The sequence below is a fragment of the Panthera onca genome, chromosome D1, assembly GCF_046562875.1.
Source record: "Panthera onca isolate mPanOnc1 chromosome D1, mPanOnc1 haplotype 2, whole genome shotgun sequence".
NCBI classification, from domain to species: Eukaryota; Metazoa; Chordata; class Mammalia; order Carnivora; family Felidae; genus Panthera; species Panthera onca.
Window position 1 is genome coordinate 87,697,437 of NC_138348.1, and position 19,980 is coordinate 87,717,416.

Consider the following 19,980-nt stretch of genomic DNA (forward strand, 5'->3'; position numbering starts at 1 on the left):
GGATGAGAGGAATGATTCTGCTGTATCTTTCATTTAGGCTATACCAAGCATTTTTTGTTAGAATATTGTTACTGCTGTTAAGAATATTTTCTCTTTTTTTAATGTTTGTTTATTTTTGAGAGGCAGAGAGAGAGAACACAAGCCAGGGAGAGGCAGAGAGAGAGAGGGAGACAGAGAATCCAAAGCAGGCTCTGAGCTGTCAGCGCAGAGCCCAAATCGGGGCTTGCACTCACAAACCATGAGATCGTGATTGGAGCTGAAGTCGGACACTTAACCAACTGAGCCACCAGGCACCCCAAGAATATTTTCTATGTTATGATTTCATTCTCCTTCTCCCCCTCTCCTCCCCATTAGGCTCACTTACCCACGGCCCCTCCTCACTCAGCCATAGAAGCTCTTAGCAGAGAAGAGAAGGGAATTTGGCTAATTAGATTAGACATTGTCCCTTAAGCTTTCTCCCCTTACTTGTGAGAGTTGATTCTGTTGTTTTGATGGGAAATGACCTTGTGCTAACCTTGAGGTGCTGTCTTAAGCCCTAGTATTAAACTGTCTCCTTTTTAGCCACTGCTCCATTCCTCTATCTGTAGCTATTTCAGACCAGGTTCTTGTGAACACGGATAGACTTGCACTCCCAGTGTAATGAAAAGCCCTAATCTCCACATCCTCCCTCCTTCCGTGTCTGGCATCAGAGAAGCTCATGAATATCTCAGTGTCAATCTGTTGTTGCTTCTTTCTCACTTTATTGGCTATTTCTGGGCCCACTAGTAAGGCTACCATGTGCTCTGAATCATTCAGAGATGGCCTCATAGAGCAGACCTGGTTTGGCTTTTTTTCTTCTTCTTCTTATTGGGGAAAAGGTAGGATGGTAGGAGGAGATATCTCTAAACCAAATAACAGAACTGGAATAGTAGTAGAAAATAAAACCAATGCTATTTGTGGATGTTCGCTACCATATTTATTTTAGCATATTTACCTCATGCATCTTGAATTACATAAACAATAACATTTGTATTTAGTAAATGAATTCTTATAAATAATTTATAATAAATAGACTGAGAGATATGTGTTTGTGTCCACCTTGAAACTTCAGATTTCTGTTAGCATAATAGTAAGTGGTACCAGCAGATTCCAGAAACTGATACTGGAAAAGCTCCTGTGGTACCTTGGACTTCAGACACATGCATTCCATTCCTTTTGCTTCAAGAGAACTACCAGGATACAGATTTCTTTTTAACTTTCCCACTTGTAAGTTAGGAATAGAAAGACAGCATGTGGAATAGAGAGATGAAGGGAACTAATAAGCTAAGGCATTAGTCTCTCTTTTAATTTTCCAGTGCTTAATCTCTTCACCTTCTCTAGCCCGGTTTCAGAGTGAACAGACCAATATGAAGGGAATCAGTAAGACTAGATAAAGCACTGTGGTGGTATGTGTGGAGCTCTACTCTGGAGAAGGATGATAGAATAAGAGAAAGGGAAAAGGGGGATGGAAAGGGGAGAAGAGATCATTGGATGAAGAAACCCCTGCCTTCTTTGTTGTCATCAGTTGTTGGTTCTGTGCTAGGTGTTAGGCAAGGTAAATAATACAGAATCCCTGAATCTGGTCATTTACAACTTAAGAAAGGCATTTTGTGTAATAATAAAGCATGCCTTAGAAATTGTTCTAAAGCTCACAGATTTTTTCTGTTCTGTCTGAGGCGCAGGGCAATTTGGGTGGTGGTAGTAGTCGGCACTGGTCATTTTCTTGGTTTTGGCTTTATGATTTTTTTTCCTTCTACCTTGGGATGCTCATCATTCACAATAAGATACCATATCTCAGGAGTTCTGTGAGCATGAAAGGTTTTGCTGCCCTGCCTCTTTTCCATGGGCTGTCTGGGGCTAGAAAATGAAACATGGCTAACCCTAGATGTCCAGGAGAAAGCCTGTTTTCTTAGAGGAAGAGAGGTAGGAGGAACCTGGGCAAGAGGAGAATCTTGAAAAGGGTGAATGTTTAAATCTGCGTGGTACAAGTGTGTGTGGTTGGTGTCTTTTACCTTCAGGGTATGAAGAAGCCTGAGGGTAAGAGAAACCACAGCACCTTGCAGGTAGAAGCCACTTTGTACATTACATTCCTCTTTTTAGACATGCAGTTTGTTTCGTTTCCACCAATTTGTACAAGTCCTATACTTTCTCATATTCCTTACATTCCTGGGAATAACTTGTTGATCACTTCTGTGCCTCAGGGTTTATAGCGGTTGACAGTTTCTTTATCAGCAGTTGACATTTACTTGGAGACCTTAGTTCTCTTTGTCAGTTCCACTTAGCTCCCACAACTTGAGTTGACTCACTGACTCATCCTCATCATCAAGGGCCTTATTTTTACTTTTCCCTACTTTGTTTCTCCTTCCCAACATTCCCATTTAGGGTTCGATAAGTTGTAGTTCTATAGATTTGCATACATTTATACACTCATATTTTGCCATGTGCCAAAATTTGTTTTGCACCCAGCTGGTATGCTTGAGTCACGAAGTCACAATGGAAGAGAACAAAAAGGACATCCTTGCCATAATGCAGTGGTGCAGGGGCCTGTTCCTATCAGGTGAATTAAGGTTAATTCAAAACAATCAGACTCCTATATTGTAAGACGTGCCCAGAAGATGACCGAGGTCCCCAGATTTACTGTTCAGTATTCTGCTCTAAGAAGGGTTGAGCAGATGCTGAGATAGATACCTTTGAAGAGTGGAGTCACAGGCATCACTGGCCCCAGAGAACAAGAATAAGGGTACACTGGCTTATGTGCAAATGGGAATGAGAAGCTGAGCTAGAACTAATTCCAGGCAAAGGTTTCTGGTTTAAGATTCTCCTGGCTTTTTTGGAGGACTTCAAGATTTTGGTTTTCACTCCAATGAAACCAGTTGCTCAGATGAGACCCTAGTGCACATCATTCACCTTAGCAGAAGTCACACAAGTATTTGTGGCCTGAGGTGAAGAACGAGAGTTGGGTCACTTGATTCCCTGCAGATAATCTGATCAGGCCATTGCATACACCTCCCTTTGCTGACCCTTTTCTATAAACAGGAACAGAAATTCTTGCTACTGGATCCCTTTCATCAGGCGTCTTAGGCTCGCTGAATGAAAAGCCCTATAAAAAGGAGATGCAGCCCTAATAATATCAAATACGATCGTGATGGCTATTTTGGGCAAGAGCAGCTTTGTGCCGCTCTTGATCTCCATCGGTGTCTGCCATTCCTGCCCTGCCATTACCTTTCAGACTTCCTATTCTTAGAATCATTTGTGAGCCCTCGGCTTGGGGGATTGCAGCCCCCAAGGCTGGAATGCCTAGCTTGAGTGGAATGCAGACTGTCTGGCAGAGTGGAGGTTAAATAAAGTTTGCCTTGGCAGCCCCCTCTGCTCTTGGATGGGCGACAAGTAAGTCGGGTATAGGAGCAATGGCATGAGCTGCCATGTGGTGCAGGACCAAATAGAGTAGAAGTGGTTGATGGTCCATCCGTTATAATCATAGCCTTGTCAGGCTCAGCCCTGCTCCATACTGAGGAGACTTGGCAGGCTTGACCCTCAGCTAGTAACCATATTGCTCTGAAGAAATGCAGGAACAAATAAAGAATAAGGGTGAAATGACTGCAGGAACTGCAGATTTAGTAAGTTTGTCCCCTCAGAGTTATTGCCTCATTTTTGAATGTGAGATAAAGGGGGAAATTTTCATTGTAATAAGAACTATCGCTAGTCAATCAGCAGGACTTTCTTGAGCACCAGGGCACAACGGGAAACTTTTTAAAAGTATAAGACATATAGAAATCTTGTGGTGCTTATACTTTAGTTGGAAAAGTAAAGCTGTAAGCACATGAGAAAATAATTTATATTCTAGAGTAAATTATTAGTTCCAAATCTATACTGTAGAACTAAGTGCTGAAGGAAGTCTAAGAGGAAAGAGAACACTTCTAGCTGGAATGGTCAAGCAGAATTTTGTGGAGGAGGTGGGGCTAAGCAGGTCTTGCTAGGATGGCAGACTTGTACTGGAAAGAAGAGGGCCTTGTCAGTGAGCAGACTGTTACAAGCAAAAGATGGATGTAGGACACTCTTAGAACAGCTCATGGGTCCATGAAGAGCCTGGATGTGCCACACCCTGGATGTGGACAGGGTGGCAAAGGAGAGGGATTTATCTAAAATCACCAAACCCTTAGCTGGAAAGGCAGCATGTGCACCTTGCTGAGAAATGACAGAACTTCCCACTAGAAGACAGTTGGAAAGCTCCAGCCCTGCCAGATACTGGGGCCCTCCTAGTGCTCTGTTCTGTGCAACCTCTAATACAACATGCAGTTCCTATCGGACACACAGTAAATAACAGTATTATTACTGTTACTCATCTTCAAAGTCTGTGGTGCCGAGTTATTAAATTGGCTGGGTTTCATTTGTGAGAGTTGCCACTGCCTTCACTTTGCTCTGTGCTGATTGCTCACATGATTCACACCTTTCTGCAGTCCTTCCTTCAGATTTATCTGACCATTCTCTCTTCCACCACAGGTGGCTGGAGGTACAAGTGGCTAATCTAACATGTCCACAACGCTGGGTGCAGTACCTCCGACTTCTTCAGGAGTCCATCTGGCCTGGTGGGGTTTTGCCTAAGTATCCACGGCCTGTAAGGACCCAGGAGCAGAAAGTGGCTGCTGAAAAACAGGCTTTGCAGAGCCTGATGGGAATCCTGCCAGGTAATTGGATGATGAAATAAGTTATACTGATGATTAGTCCTTTCTCATCTGGCTTTGCCACCATTACCCCACACCCCTTCCCATTTTTAAAAGGGCTTAAATGTGATTAGACTGTTGACCCACCATTTCTCAGGCCAACAGGAAAATGATCGGGGCCGCAATTCTTTTATCCCTCATTCAAGTGATGCTGAGGGAATAGAAGGAATCACTGAGACCACACCGTAAATAGTGGGTGAGAATCCTGCAGATACTTGAGATAATAACAGCTCTTCCTACACCACAGAGGCAGGTCTCAGAACTATTCCCACCAGATGAAGATCTCAGGTTGTCTGCCAATTCATGGTTTTTGGACCAGGGAAGAAAATGATATGTGCCATAGAAGCTTGGCCTTGATAAATTGGGGTCATTGAATAAAGTACCTGGTTATTAGCAGTAGATAAAAACAAACTCTGGAGAGGACTTTTTTTCCTTTACTTTCTATAGACTTTTAGAAGGCAGGAAAGGCAATTTGTTGCCTGTCGCTGTGCTATGGTAACCAGGGTACAGTAGTAAACTCTTAACTCTTAAAACAATTTTATATACTCTTATTAACCTCTGCTCTCCACCCTAAACTCTTACATCAGAAGTACCTGAACTTTAGGGGTGCCTGGGTGGCTCAGTAGTTTGAGTGTCTGCCTGTTGATTTCGGCACAGGTTATGATCCCAGGGTCGTGGGATCAAGCCCCACATCGGGCTCCATGCTGAGAGTGGAGCCTGCTTAAGATTCTCTCTCTCTCTCTCTCTCTCTCTCTCTCTCTCTCTGCCCCTCCCCTACTCATGCATATGCTCTATCTCTCTCTCTCTCTTAAAAGAAAAAAAAAATCCTGCACTTTAATGACTGGTTACAGAATTATTTCTTGAGGCCCATTCTTATTTAAACACTTGAGAAACATTTCTCTTAGCTTTTCCCTGTTTTAGTTTGACTATGTAGTTCAGAAGTTTGCCAGAAATACCTCCTTGAATAAAGATGGCAGATATCATGAGATAATCTCCTTAGAATCTAAGGCTTCCACGGTAGCACTGAAACCACATCTGCTTTTTCCTCTTCAGATATTGTAGTAGAAATCCTGGGGGTGAACAAATGCCAGCTGAGCTGGAGTCTAGTCTTGGAGTCACTACAGCAACCCGTCATCAACAGGTAGGCTGAAGACGTATGTATACTCAGCATCACCACAGCTGAAGCCATCTCTGGTCTCAGAGGTGTCCACGATTTCTAAGTGTGCAACCCACATTGAGAAGAATAGAACTGCAGTCTTTGTTTGCCCTGGGCCCTGACTGCAGGGTGTGATGTCCAGATCCACACATACTAAGAAAAACCTACACTGACAGCTTCATATGTCACTGACAGGTCATATAATTTCCAGCTCTACATTCAAGGCTGCACAGCAAAGCTGAATAGTATTACAATCAGGAATTGTCTTTGCTTAATATGAAGTAGACAAGATAATAAGGTTTGGCTCTGATAAAGGGACCAGAAATATTGGGTGAATACTCCTGGAATAATCCAGAAGAGGTAGGTATTTCCCTGGCTGGTGCCTTGGGATATAGTGCTTCTGAAAAGTATTTAGGACTTCCAGTCCTTTCTCAAACCCTGTCCCAAAGCAGACTGCATCGATTAACTGTCACTACTTAAGGGCCCTGGCTTTTGCTTCATTGTCTGTAAGGTCACCCATAGATCTATGATGATTAATTATGAGAAACAGCCATAGTCAGAAGCTCTGAAAATTCTTAGTAAGTTGATATCACAAAGATTTTCCCTACTTCACAGTTTTTCAGAGTAGTACTGATCTGCTAATGCAGCTATATAAATAAATGTGGAGTTTCCTAAAATCTAGTCTCAAGTTCTATTTCTACCTCTCTTGCGGTCATAACCTTTATTCGCAAACTTTTATTTCATGGCGGAGGCTTCATCAAGCTATTGAAATTTAGAGTTCACTAAGGATATCAGTAATGGGCAAGGAGGGGAAGGGAGAATAAATGTCATAAACAGGGATCTGGTGTCTGTTGACCGAGCCAGACCCTCCTCTAAGTTGTTTTGTCCATTTGTTTCAGGCATTTGATTTACTGCCTTTGGGACATCATCCTGGAATTCTTGGATCTCAGTGCCTCTGTTGAGGAGTCTACCATAACCACCTCTGCCTCAGATACCCCAGGCAACCCCAGGAGAATGGGTGTCTCCCCTTAGCCATAGGTTATTTGCTCATTCTTTGAAGGCTAGGAAAGGAGAGTTGTTCTCCCACCCCATGACCAGTCAGGAAACCTGTGCTCTCTGAAACTGGGCTGTAACTCAGAAGGGGCACAGTTCTTCCCTAGCTCTACTCCATTTGTAGCAGGTGATGGGAGAAATATGTACCAATCGCATGCGTATCCATTCCCATACCTTTTTTTGTAATGTTTGGATTGTTACTAGTGGAAAAGGAATCCGTGAGGTAGAAGAATGAGCCCCTTTTGCCTCCTCTTTGCCCTCCTTCCTAAGGTTGTTTGACAGGAGCCTGGCCCTGTATATACATGTTCCTAATCCATTAACACAAGTTGAGATAGACCAAGAGAAAACTGGTAACCAGATTTCTTGGAGGAGTAGACAATCTTCTAGAGCTCTCTGTTCCCACTAAGAAACTGAAAATTCATTCAGGTCCACCCTTGAAAGCCAGATCCTCTGAGTTCTATCTAGTTTCTCAACAATTCCAGAAGAAGGAGGGAAAACATTTCTCAAGGGACTTTTTGCTGATGGGCTATTTCCCAACACATCAGTCCTAGGGAGGATATCGTTGAAGGCTGCTTCCATGGGTGGCTACACTTTTCCTGTTCAGAAGACTTCAAAGTGGACTGCTAAAGCTACTGGGTAGATCCACCCCACCCTCCACACCCTTTCCTGAAAGGAGTTGCATCAGATTTTATTTATTAGCTTTCCTCCTAACCCCTCTCCAAGAACAGTTGAGTTTTGGTCTTTGTGAACTTCTCTCTGTCTTCCTTCAGCAGAATCATATGGCAAGTTGCTTAGTCAGCCCAGTGCTTCCAAAGGGAAGGGAAAGGCTTGTTCCTGCTCTGTGCCTGGGAATGTGCCCAAAGAGGAGGGAACCCAGGGGAAGTACAGGGCTTCTCTTTTCACAGGTAGGGGACTTTTTCACAGGCAGGGGACTTTTAACTTGAACCGATAATATTAGCAAACCTGTAATGGATTGATTACCACAAAATGCTTTAAACAGGAAGTACTGTTCTTAAGATTATAATTAGTCTTTAGGAACACTTGAAGATGGAGGCAAAGGTACTATATCAGACACTAGTGTCTTAGAAGAATGGAACAATTAGGAGAAACTGTTGGTAGGAAAGAGGCAGACAGAAAGTCACAAGGGAAGTACTATACATTAAATTCATGTGAGTAGCTGACAGGGTTTAAGACCTTTGCCCCCCCTCATCCCTTTAGCTTTGCACTTGCCTATTAGTGCCCTGCTGTCACTGAATTATGGATCCTCCCATTTAGAAGGGGATCTTGGGGTAAGACAGCAAGGAGATGGATCTAGAACAAGTGTCAGGTTCCCTTAGACTCTGAAGTAGATGATGTACACAAAATTAAAGTGGTTTATGGGAGAAAGTTGTGTAATCTTTTACTTTTTTTTTTTTTTTTTAAATACCCCTTGGGAGGCTTTTACCTATAAAATGTGTTCTGCTGTAATCAGAAGGCTTTAGTTAGGCTATTATTGCCTAAGGACAGGGAGATGAATGAGATCATGTCTCATGGCACCTTCTAGCCTTAAAATTTGATTGTTACAGCGACTTTATGGCTCCGAAACTTCTTTCACCCTGGACACTCACAGGCAGAAAGAATTCGGCATTTCTAGCTTTAGTAATTACGTATTTGCAGGATTACAGGGGTTCCAGTCTCCCATATTGAAGTGGATCCTTCACCTTTTTCAACTATGGGGCCGGATGCTCTTTGGGATAGGTACAGGTGGCCAGCTCATTTCTGCTACCCTTCTCTCTTCATACTTTACCCTCACAGGTACTTAGCCACCTATACTGCTTTGAATCTGTGCTACTAGTTCTGGCTCAGATGTCATACAAAGCCAGTCCATAAGCTGACACACCATAAAATCCTTGTGGCTGTAACATCTAAGGAATCTTTTGACACTGCCATTGTATTTCATTTTACGTAAGAGATCCCATCCCTGTTTTCTATGTCCCAAAATATGAGTTGTCTTCAGATCCTCCTGCCCAGAAGGGAAATAATGGATATCACCAAGGAAATAAATAATCAAAGCCCATCTGATCTTGAAATAACCTGTCAAGTTTGGGTAGAAGGGACAGACTGCAAGGGAGATCAGCATTTGGGAGAGAGCCACAGGTATCAGGAAAAGATGCTGTTGGCTGAATGATAAAAGGCAATGAAAAATTGGGTCTGCACTAACCCAGAACATTCCTGAATTTTCTTTTGCCCTACCCAGCACGTTCATTTCCAGTTGCTCCTAATACCCAACAGCAGTTGTTAGGTTCTGGGTTGAGTAAAATATGTATAAACATGGTCCGTGGCTATATGAGTCAGGATGCTTTGGACTGAAAGGAAACTAATAGGAAAATTTATTTTCTTCCATAAGATCAGTACCTGAGTAGGTAAGTACCACAGTAGGTAAGATTGATGGATTCAGCAACTCTGACCCCATAATGGGCCCAGAATATTCGCATCTTTCTTTTCTGCCATCATAAACATGTTTTTTCTGTTCTCAGACTGCCTACCTTCAGGGTTGCTGCAGTTTGGGGCATCACATTCATACATAAAATGTGAAAGAACAGGGGCACCTCTTCCATCTTTTCTTTTCTTTTCTTTTCTTTTCGTTTCGTTTCTTTTTTTAACATTTACTTATTTTTGAGAGAGCACAAGTCGAGGAGGGGCAGAGAGAGAAGGAGACACGATCCCAAGCAGGCTCCAGGCTCTGAGCTGTCAGCACAGAGCTTGACCAGGGCTCAAACTCACAAACTGTGAGATCATGAGCTGAGCCAAGGTTGGATGCTCAATTGTCTGAGCCACCCAGGTGCCCCCATGTTTTCTTTTAAAGAATGAAGAAACCTTTTCCTAGAAGTCCTTCAAGAATGCTCATGACTCACTGGTCAGAACTGTTCACCCTGAGCCAATCCACTGTCACTGAAAATGGCATTACCTGGTTGGCTTGCAATAGTATTTACCCCACCAGAGAGGAGATCACCCCCCAGGAAAGTTAATACCTAAAAAAACCATTAGATGTTAGCAAGGAAGAAACAGAGAATGTGTGTTAATAGTATTCTATCATCTGTTACAACATCAACAAACCCCCATGGCCCTAAAAATATATGGTCCAGGTAAGAGAGAATATTTGCTGAAGGCACCACTTGGAGCACTTCATCTACATTAACTTATTCAACCTTGTAAAGTAGGTTCTGTCATATGTCCCCATTTTATAGATGAGGAACACAAGGCACAGAGAGATTGTGAGTTGCCCAGTCACTTGCAAGGAAATGGCAGAGCCTAGATACAGATTTTGCCAGTCTACCCTCAACCCTACATCCATAACCATTACACTAGTCTATGTTTCTTCTTACAAAGCAAAATAAGACCAGGTTCTCACTTTTAAGGAGCTTACAATCTAGTAAAGAAGTGTGCAAACTTTTCGGTAAAGGAGCAGAGAATGAATATAGGCTTTGTGGCCATATGGTGGTCTCTTTTGCAACTACTGAGCTCTTCCATTGTAACACAGAAGCAGCCATAGACAATACATACAGAAATGACTGTGGCTATGTTCCAACAAAACTTTATTTACAAAAACAGGTAGCTGACCAGATGTGGCCCATGAGTCATTTGCAGACCTCCTGTCTAATGAGTTAGAACAGTGCTTATCAAACTTCAATGTCCGTGTGATTCAGCTGGGATCTTGTTAAAGAATATGCTGCATTTTTAACAAGCTCCCCAATGTATGCCATTGAGAATGTGGATCTTCTACCACATGCTGAGTATCAAGGGATTAGAACATGGGCAACTCTTCATCGAGTGTGATTAATCCACTACTAAATATTTAGGAAGGGCACTTAATTGAGAGTGGAGGACCAAGGAAAGCCTGAGATAATAATATCTGAATTGACTCCTGAAAGATTCATGAGAATTAGCCAGTGAAAACATGGGGAAGGTGTCCAGATGGAGGGAACAATGTGTGCAAAGGCAGTCATCACAGGAAGACAAATACCATATGATCCTGTGTATCCAAGGTACCTAGAGTGGTCAGCCTCACAGAAACAGTAGAAATGTGGTTGTCAGGGACTAGAGAGGAGGATGGGGAGTGTGTAATGGGTACGGAGTTTTAGTGTTACAAAATGAAAAAGTCCTGGAGATCTGTTTTACAACAGTATCAATCGATGTGACGCTACTGAGCTGTACACTGAAAGTGGGTAAGATGGTAAATTTTACATTATGTGTGTTTTACTACAATCAAGAAATTTAAAATTAAAGCCATGGAGAGCTACAAGTGGCACAGCAGAGTGGGAGCGCAGGCTGCGGGGAGGGGGGTGGAGAGAGGGGGTGCTGGGAGAGGGCCTGTCTAGTGTGACATGCTCAGGAACCTGGTGCTGTTCTCCCTCTACACAGTGGGGAATTGTTGAGGAATCTTCCAGAGGAGTATTTCTCATCAAAATTAACAGTTCCTGTTTACGGGACACATGGTGGTATAAAAGGTAAACAGCCTTTCTTAGTCCTGCCCCTTGGATTTGACCCCTGTCTCCGTCACCTTCTGACCCTCCTTAATTTCTTCGAGTCTGTTCCTACTCTTTCTTACATATAAGGTGGCTTCAGGATCTATAGAGTATAATGAGCTGAAGTGACAACAGCCTGACTGAAACCTAGCTCTGTCACTTAATCAGCTGTGAAGATGTGGTCAGGTAACTTAGCTTCACTGAGACTTAAATTTCTCTCTCAGAAAAAGGGACAAATACAACCATTTTGAGAAGTGAATTGTAAGAACAAGCTTTATAAAACACAAGAGCTATGCCATAGAAACATCAGTGGTATTATTATCCTGCTGTCCTGCTGTCTGAGGGACAGTTGGGAGATGCCTTGATTCACATACCATGGAGCCACACTGTCCTCTAGCAAGCCTCAGTTCCCCAGCCCTCTAAGAACCTGCTGTTTATCTCGGTCTTCTTTGCACTGGGGCAATATGTGTTTTCCCAGGAGGAGGAAAGGAAGGTTAGCCAACCCTGCTGGATGCAAATGGGAATGGGAACCAACCAGGGGCAGGAGTGGTTAATTGGGGAGCAAAGGAAACCATGATGCTTTTGTAGTTAAAGGCCTAACTGGGCAAGCTCTTCCATCACTTGGCATCTCCATTTCCTTTCCACTGAGAGTGCCAGAAATAACAGGGCAGTAGTTGCTTTCACTGCCTTTGTGGACAAGAGAATGAAACCATTGCAGGGGGAATTTCTGCTAACAAACCCCCGCCATTCTGTGGTGTAAAGGATGAGAAATGCTACACACAGCAGTGTTTCTCAGAAGAGAGCCAGTGAGGGGAGACTACCCCAAATACTACTTCCATAGCCTAAGACTTGTCCAGTATTTATTACACAAAGACATCACTGGCCTGTTTAAAAAAGAAAGAAAAAAACAAAAATGTGTCGAGCAAGTGAAAATCATCATAGCTGTTTTCCTGTAGTGACCTAACAGCAACAGGGTTGGAAGCCGGGGCAATGCTGATTTGGCGGAGGAAATGCGGGCACTGACAGCCACCTTGGCAGATACACTGTGCTATTCTCAGACTTGCCGAGCCTTCTTGCCGCCTCCTTACATCTCTCACCTGTCTCTGGTCTGAGAATGCACTTGAACTCTGCTTTCTTGGAAATGAAAAGAAGCATGCAGCTGTATCCAGAGAACTCCTGTCTGATGTCTGTTCCACATGACAAAATCTGTTTTCTCTCCACATCTTGACTCTTCAAACCTTACCTACAAGTGCTTCTGTAGAAGTCACTAGCACACTGTTTCTGGGATGTGGAAGTTTGGGAAGGAAAAAAATAATATCAGTATCAGGATCCAAACTTAGAACTAACATTTCTTTAAGTGACAATTATCTACTCGTTTTAACTCAAAATAGACCTCCTTGTTACCAGAATTTGTTTAGGAACTGCAAGCTAATTGTAGCATTAGGGTGTTGTAATGATTAAGAAGGTAAGTCTGTGTCAGATATCTAAATTCCTACTTTGGCTTTTTTTCCCCCCTTCCCCTTATGTTCCGTATGACTGTTGCAGCCTATTATTATGAGCAATGGAGAGCTATAGCTATAATTGTACTTTCAGACACTTGCATTCATCAATGAGGGCAAAGGCCAACCAAGATTAACCCACAAGTCTGTGATTGCAAAGAAAGGCTCTAGTATGTCTGCAGAAGCTGTGACTTCTCTGTTCTGGGTTGCCTTGGATTTAGGCATCTTCAAGCTCAGGTGATTGGCCCTTTTGCCTGTGCACCATTGTTGGAGAATCATCCTGCCCCAGTAGCATCAGAAAGATTAGCAAAGATTTAGCAAAATGTCTGCATTTCATATCTTGCCTTTAGGGAGGATTGACCTTATTAAGAAAAAAAAAAAAAACTTAAAAAGTCCTTCTGGAGTTTACATTCTTTACCAATACTAACATGGAGTCCAAATTCAAACTAATGGCAAGCCAGTTCCTTTCCAGCTTCCTGTACTTGTGGCAAAAGTTTGCCTCCTATCATCTGTAAACACAAATGATTCAAGAATACTGAGGGTACCTTTCATTAAGGCTTCATATGGCTCTGGGAGAGTCACGTGGGCTTGGTTGGCAATAGGACTTCTGCTGGGAGAGAGAATGTATTATGGAGATGGTTTCGCAGAAGGTTGGATGAGATGGCTTCCCAGAAATCTAGGGGCCTGCATCCTGTTCTCTCCAGCTTCTGTCCTTTGGCCCCTGTTCTTTCATCCAGCTGTGCACAGGTGGGCACCCTCTGTCAAGGCCAATTCAAGTTTCACCTTCTCCAAGGAGCTTTATCTGATTGTGCCAATCAAAATTCTCTCTCCTTCTGAGTTACTTACACTTCTCAATGTGATCAAGGTCAATGTGCATTTTATGGGGTCCTCAGTAAGAGATGAATTCTTCAAGGGCAAGAAACATATATCCATTTTATTCCCATTATATCCCTATGCTTCAGCCTCCCCATAGGTAGTGCATAATAGATACAAAATAATAAAGACTGAGGCTTATTTAACTAAAGAAGATTATGCTTGTAATACTTTTAGAAGGTAAAATATGTTAATAAATTAAAGAGTTTACTGGGCACAGAGATGTGAGAGAGGGACAAGGGGGAAGCACATTTTCATTTTTCTGACCTTATATCTTTATTCAATAGCAAATATAAAATGAAAGAAGTTGGTTTTTATATTTCCCATGCCAAAATCCACACAGTTTTATAACAGTACTGTTTGCAGTCTATGTGGACCATAAGGTGCTAAAACTGTAAGCTTTTTAAAGAAAATTAGTCCTGATTTGAAGATATTTTTAAAATCCTCCAGTCACAAAAGTACAAAACATACCCTGTCTACTTTCTAGTCCCCACCTTCACCTACTGGATCAGAAAGCAAAACAAACAATCACAGGAAATATTCTCAACTCTTTCCTGCCCCAGACACAAATTTGTAAGAAAGCAATTACCATGAGGAGAACGATTGGTTTGCTACCTGACTGCTCTAAGATAATCTTGGAAATCCTTTGGTCCCAGATTTAAAATTCTTTACTTCAGACCTTTTCTAACAGCATATCTAAGCCATGTCTAAGATCCTACAAGGAAAACTCTTCAAAGACAAAGTAATAACCTTGAAGAAAAGAAAGGATAGCATAAATTCCTCCTCGTTCTTACAGGTGTTTGCTATCTTCCCCACCACATTTCCTGCTGCAACTATTTGCCCAAACACAACAGATCAAAACTAGGCAGCTGCCATAGGAATGAAAACTAACGAATCTAAGACACCTGGATTAATGGCAGGACAACATGTTGGCCCTGAGGGGATAAAATCACCTGCTGTTTTGGGGGCCCCAGAAAGGGCCTCCAGGCCATGATTTGAAAGAGGGCAACAGCAGGTAAAGGAGCACAGGAGGAAGAAGTTCAGTCTGAGAATTAAAACGATGTATTTCATGAAAAGAAGGAAACTCTAGACAATCTAGCGCTTGGGTCATATATTATCTTAGACTAGGTCTGCATAAAAAGGATCCCATCTGCTATGGAATGAAGTCCATTCTGGTGCCAGTTAACATTTGCACAACACATGATGTGGAATAGTCTCTGGAGCCAAGATTGGTTCTGTATCCACCCAGGGGCAGGTTGGTCACTCTCCAGTGTAAACCTTCTTGGGATTAACCACTTATTCCAGTGTTGTGCACTGCATAATTAATACCAGATCAGTTCCAGACAGCTTTGTACATCCTGCATATGGATGAAGACCCCCAAAAAAATTTTGGTGATCTGTTTGGATGAGATAGAGAAAGGTGTTGTTCTAATGTTTGAAGCAGAAGTCATCCCCATGTACAGGGGTTTACCTTGCACAGATGGGGGCTCGTGGGTGGCATGTGACATTTACCAGGAAGGAGCTTGTCTGGACAAGTAAGAGGGGTGATAAGTGTGCATGTGTGGATACAGAAGTAACATCTGAGGCATTAATGCTTGAAGAGCAGGGCTATGCACCTCCTTTTAGCAATCTGGAGAGGACTGAGGCAAGAGCTTGTGTTTCAGCAAGGTTTTGGATATGGAAGAATGCCCACTGTTGGGGTGGAATGACCTGAGTTATAAGATTAGAGTTTCTGTGGATTTTTCCCATGTAATAGAAATTTTTTTTCTTCTAGTTTTGTTCATAGCAGGCAGCATTGGACCAATAGTTTGCCTAAGCCTACTTCTCTATATTATTTCTGAAACCCTTTTCTTAAACACTAAAGTAAATAACAAGAAAAAACAAGAAACCTTTTCAAAAAACTTCATATTTCTGTCATTTCTCTTTATTGTGTGTGCAGCTCCAAAGATGCTTTTCCTCATGTTTAATTTTTTTTCCTATGTCAGCTTACCAATCTTCATGGGTTTGACTTGGCTGCCCCACTAGTCCAGTTGTCTTTTTGATAAATTAACATGGACAGCAACTTAAGGTTCCATGGAAATCTTAAACATGATATTTCTTATACTTGACTCACAGTCGATATTCTAGGAGGAAGATTGCCCTACTGTCCCCTCCTGTGAAATCAGAATAACCACCAATCCTGAAATTAAACATTTTGATAAATTCTTTCCATGTCCCAAGCTGTTCGTACAATGTTATGGACTAAATGTTTGTGTCTTCCCAAAATTCGTATGTTGAAGCCCTAGTCCCCAATGTGATGGTATTAGGAGGTGGAGCCTTTGGGAAGTAATTAGATTTAGATCAGGTAATGAGGGTGGTGCCCCATGATGGGATTAGTGCCCTTACATGAAGAAGAAAAAACAACACAGTTTTCTCTTTCCTCATGCACATGAAGAACAGGTCATGTGAGCACATAGTGAGAAGATGGGACACCTGCAAACCAAGAGCAGAGGCTTTAGAAGGAAACCCACCTGTGGGCACCTTGATCTTGGACTTCCAGCCTCCAGAACCGTGAGAAATAAATTGCTATTGTTCAAGTCACCCAGTGTGTGGTATTTTCTTATGGCAGCTCGAGCTAAGATACACAACTAAACAGTTTAGTCATGTAAATCTCTTACCCTGATTTTAAGTCCAGATTCTGAGACTCAGAGAATTTAGGGACTTTCTGAGCCCTCCATGGAAAATCTGGTGTAAAAACTGTTCAGGCACTAAAAAATATAAAAACTGCCTCTGAGTATATTGCTAAAGCTCTCCTCTCCCTCAAATTACCTCTATGAGCTTTCCCTCCTGGAGAAACTCTGAAAACTAGTAACTAAGTGCTCAGATGGGAAGGAGGATAGGTGAAAGGCAAAACACTATTGCTAATTGCTTCTGTTGTTCATAGTACTATATGCCTTTTACCTACCCACACTGATAAGCAATATTTAATAAGCTCCTTTTCAAAAAATAAAATGTAATTAAAAGTTTATCTTAAGTTGGCTGGACTCAGCACAACTTGCTTGAAACATACCCAGCTAGCTTCATTGAGAAGCACCTAAAATGTCCATTCTAACCTGTGCCTTATCAGATGGCTGCCTGTCTTCCTAACTGAGCTGTAAACCCCTTGAAGCTGATTGTCATGTTTATTACAGTCTCTCCAGCATTAAGCATTACACCATGGCACCTCCCTATTTTCTCCTTATGCTGTCATCTCATAGATTCTCAGAAAGCTTGTCAAGTTCCTCTGTCCTCTCCACATAAGCTTGTGACAGACTTTGCCTGTACACAGTTGCTTGATCCATAAATGAACTTGGCAGCCTTCTTGTGTCAATGGGTAACAGTTTTCTTTCCTTCTGGTAGTCTTGGGATCCTTATTGCCATCTGGCAATTTTCTTTCCATCTTCCTACACACAAAATAGAGCAAAACCCACTTGACTAACCCAAGTTCCATGTAAGCAAAGGTGGGGCCCTTGGCCTGTGTCTGGCCCCGACCTCCCCTCTGCCATCAAAGTATACCAACTTCTCAGTTTGATACCAGAGAGGGTATCTTGTGTGAATTTTGTAGTGGCAGCAGGCTTCATCTGAACCTTGGGGACTCCTGTGGGCCTGTTGCCATGGTAACCAGCCACCACCTGACTCTAACACTCTTTAAGACTGTCTGATCTGAGGTGGAAATGTCCCAAGAAGCAGACCCCACACTGACAGCTCTTAAACACATGACCCATCTCATAAGCACATAGCCAGCTGGAACTTCTCGGTTGCTGGGGCGAAGGAGCCTCTTTATCACCACAGGAGGAATCAGATTAATTCTGGGCTCAAAAAAGTGTTTTGCTTTTTTCCCCCCTAACAGACATACTCTCCAATCCCCAACCTAGCTTGTGGTGAAAGGGCTTCCCCCCTTTCTTATTACATTATGCGTTGTTCAAAATGCTGAGCAAAAGTGGGAGGGAGCAATAACACTAAAGGATTTGAAGTATCTTCCTGTCTGTGGGGGAAGTCTCTGCCCTCAGTGTGGGAAAAGAGAAGGCAGAGAAGGAGGGGAGCAGAAAGTCAGCCTCCTGGGATGCATTGTTGTAATTGATTGTTTCAGCTCACAGGAACACACAGCACCATAAATGGGAGCAGATTTCAATCTTAAAGGGCAGTACTCCTTCACACAGGAAAACAGGTGATTAATAGTATCCATGAGGCCCATATAGATGGTGCCTGTTCAACTCTTCAGGCATGTAAAGGCAGAGAAAGAAACATTCCAAAGATTAGCTTTAAAAAATGACCACTTCATTCTTTGGAATTGTCACAAGGGCATGATATGGACCTTGAACAAATTCCCAATCACCCCAAACTCAGGCAAAGAGAAGCAACAAAATGGGAAGGAACATATTTGGGCATTGAAAGAGCTGGCTTCTAGTCATGGTCACAGTGATCTTGGACAAATCTCTTTACTTTCCTGGACTGATGTTTCTTTCCTCCATACAGAAAGGTTGGACTGGATAATAGGTAAGACCCTGTTCAGCTCTGCAACATCCATTAGACAGCAAAGGCTGTCTTCCAGTTTGAGACCAGTTTCTGGAACAGTGATGATGCTTTCTAAATGGTTTGTCATGAAAATGAATGAATGATTATATTTCATCTTGACTTTTATCTCAATAGAGATTTTCTTTCACTTCATTTGGGTCTCAATTTGAGGAAGGAAGAAAGGAAGGAAGGAAGGAAGGAAGGAAGGAAGGAAGGAAGGAAGAAGGAAGGAAGGAAGAAGGAAGGAGGGAGGGAGGGAGGAAGGAAGGAAGGAAGGAAGGAAGGAAGAAGGAAGGAAGGAGGGAGGGAGGGAGGGAGGGAGGAAGGAAGGAAGGAAGGAAAGAAGGAAGGAGGGAAGGAAGGAAGGAGGGAAGGAAGGAAGGAAGGAAGGAGGGAAGGAAGGAAGGAAAGAAGGAAGGAAGGAAGAAGGAAGGAAGGAAGGAAGGAAGGAAGGAAGGAAGGAAGGAAGAAGGAAGGAAGGAAGGAAGGAAAGAAGGAAGGAGGGAAGGATGGAAGGAGGGAAGGAAGGAAGGAAGCTTTGACATACTCTTTCTGAGAGGAATGTCTTGCCTTTCTCTGGGCCCTAGGATGCAAAGTTCCAATCCTACATTTTCCATCTTTAAGCCTGCCAAAATTAAATTGTTTAAGAATACTGTACAGATTTAAGGAAAAACTACATCCCCAAATTTTCAAGGAATCCAAAGACCTATTCATCTCCAATCAACCTTTCTTAGGATCATCAAAGTACACCATTTCGTTTTTCATTTTCCAGATTATTTTCTGTGAACCATCTCATTTTATCTTCTCATTATTCCTTTGAGGGATGTAATACTTGACACATATATAGGACTTTCTAAATCACAAAGTATTTCATATACAATATCTTATTTAGATCTTGAAAATCCCTTTTTAAGATACTTTGGGAAGTTATTGGCATCCCCATTTTACTGAAAAGGAAGCTGAAATACACAGAGTTTGTCTCTTGCCCAAGATTCTGCCCATATTTTCAGGAGGCAAAAGAACCAGGATTAAGAAAATGGCTTTGCTAGTAGACATCCAGGTGAGAATCCTAGCTCTGCCACTGATTAGCTCTGTGTCTGTAGGTAAATTATTTAAAATCTTCATGCCTCAGTTTCCTCATCTATTAAATTGGAATAATAATGGTACTTTCATCACAGAAACTGGATGGGGGAAGGGACTAAATGAATTAATGCATTTAGATGCTTAGAAGAACTTCTAGCACACAAAGCATCTTAATTGTTTGTCATCATTGGCAAAACCAAGACTAGAACTTGGGTCTTCCACCTTTTAGCTCAGTGATGTTTCTGCTGCCCTACACCAATATTATCCTTATTATACAGGAGAAAACCTAAAGCTGACAACGTTTAAGTGCAAATCTCATCCAGAGCCTCTCTTAAACAGAGAGGTCTAGAACCAATGTCTCCTGGACTCTGTTTAGTCCTTCCACCATTAAACCACGCTGCCCTCCACTGCTTTATGTTTTTAAAAGTTATAAACCAACCACTCTCATGCAATACTACTGACAGCCTGAAGGCAGACTCTCCCACTCCTCTGGGGAAAGGATCTTCTACCTTCAGTCTTAAGAGATCAAAGGGTTGCAG

At 42.4% G+C, this 19,980-nt stretch overlaps 1 protein-coding gene across 7 annotated transcripts in view; it reads left to right on the forward strand.

Moving 5' to 3' along the window:
- Window positions 1–16,405, forward strand: part of SNX19 (sorting nexin 19) — a 47,267-nt gene extending 30,862 nt beyond the window's left edge. For 2 of the 7 annotated variants that reach the window (XM_078432958.2, XM_060605249.3), the window contains exons 9-11: window positions 4,519–4,703; window positions 5,793–5,880; window positions 6,795–12,367. In XM_078432958.2, coding sequence (XP_078289084.1) covers window positions 4,519–4,703; window positions 5,793–5,880; window positions 6,795–6,927 — 406 coding nt within the window. In that variant the 3' untranslated portion in view covers window positions 6,928–12,367. Of the gene's footprint in view, window positions 1–4,518; window positions 4,704–5,792; window positions 5,881–6,794; window positions 12,368–16,259 lie in introns of those variants that run through there. The other 5 variants (XR_013550063.2, XM_060605250.2, XM_060605252.2 and 2 more) reach the window with 5 other exon arrangements.
- The last annotated feature ends 3,575 nt before the right edge of the window (window positions 16,406–19,980 follow it).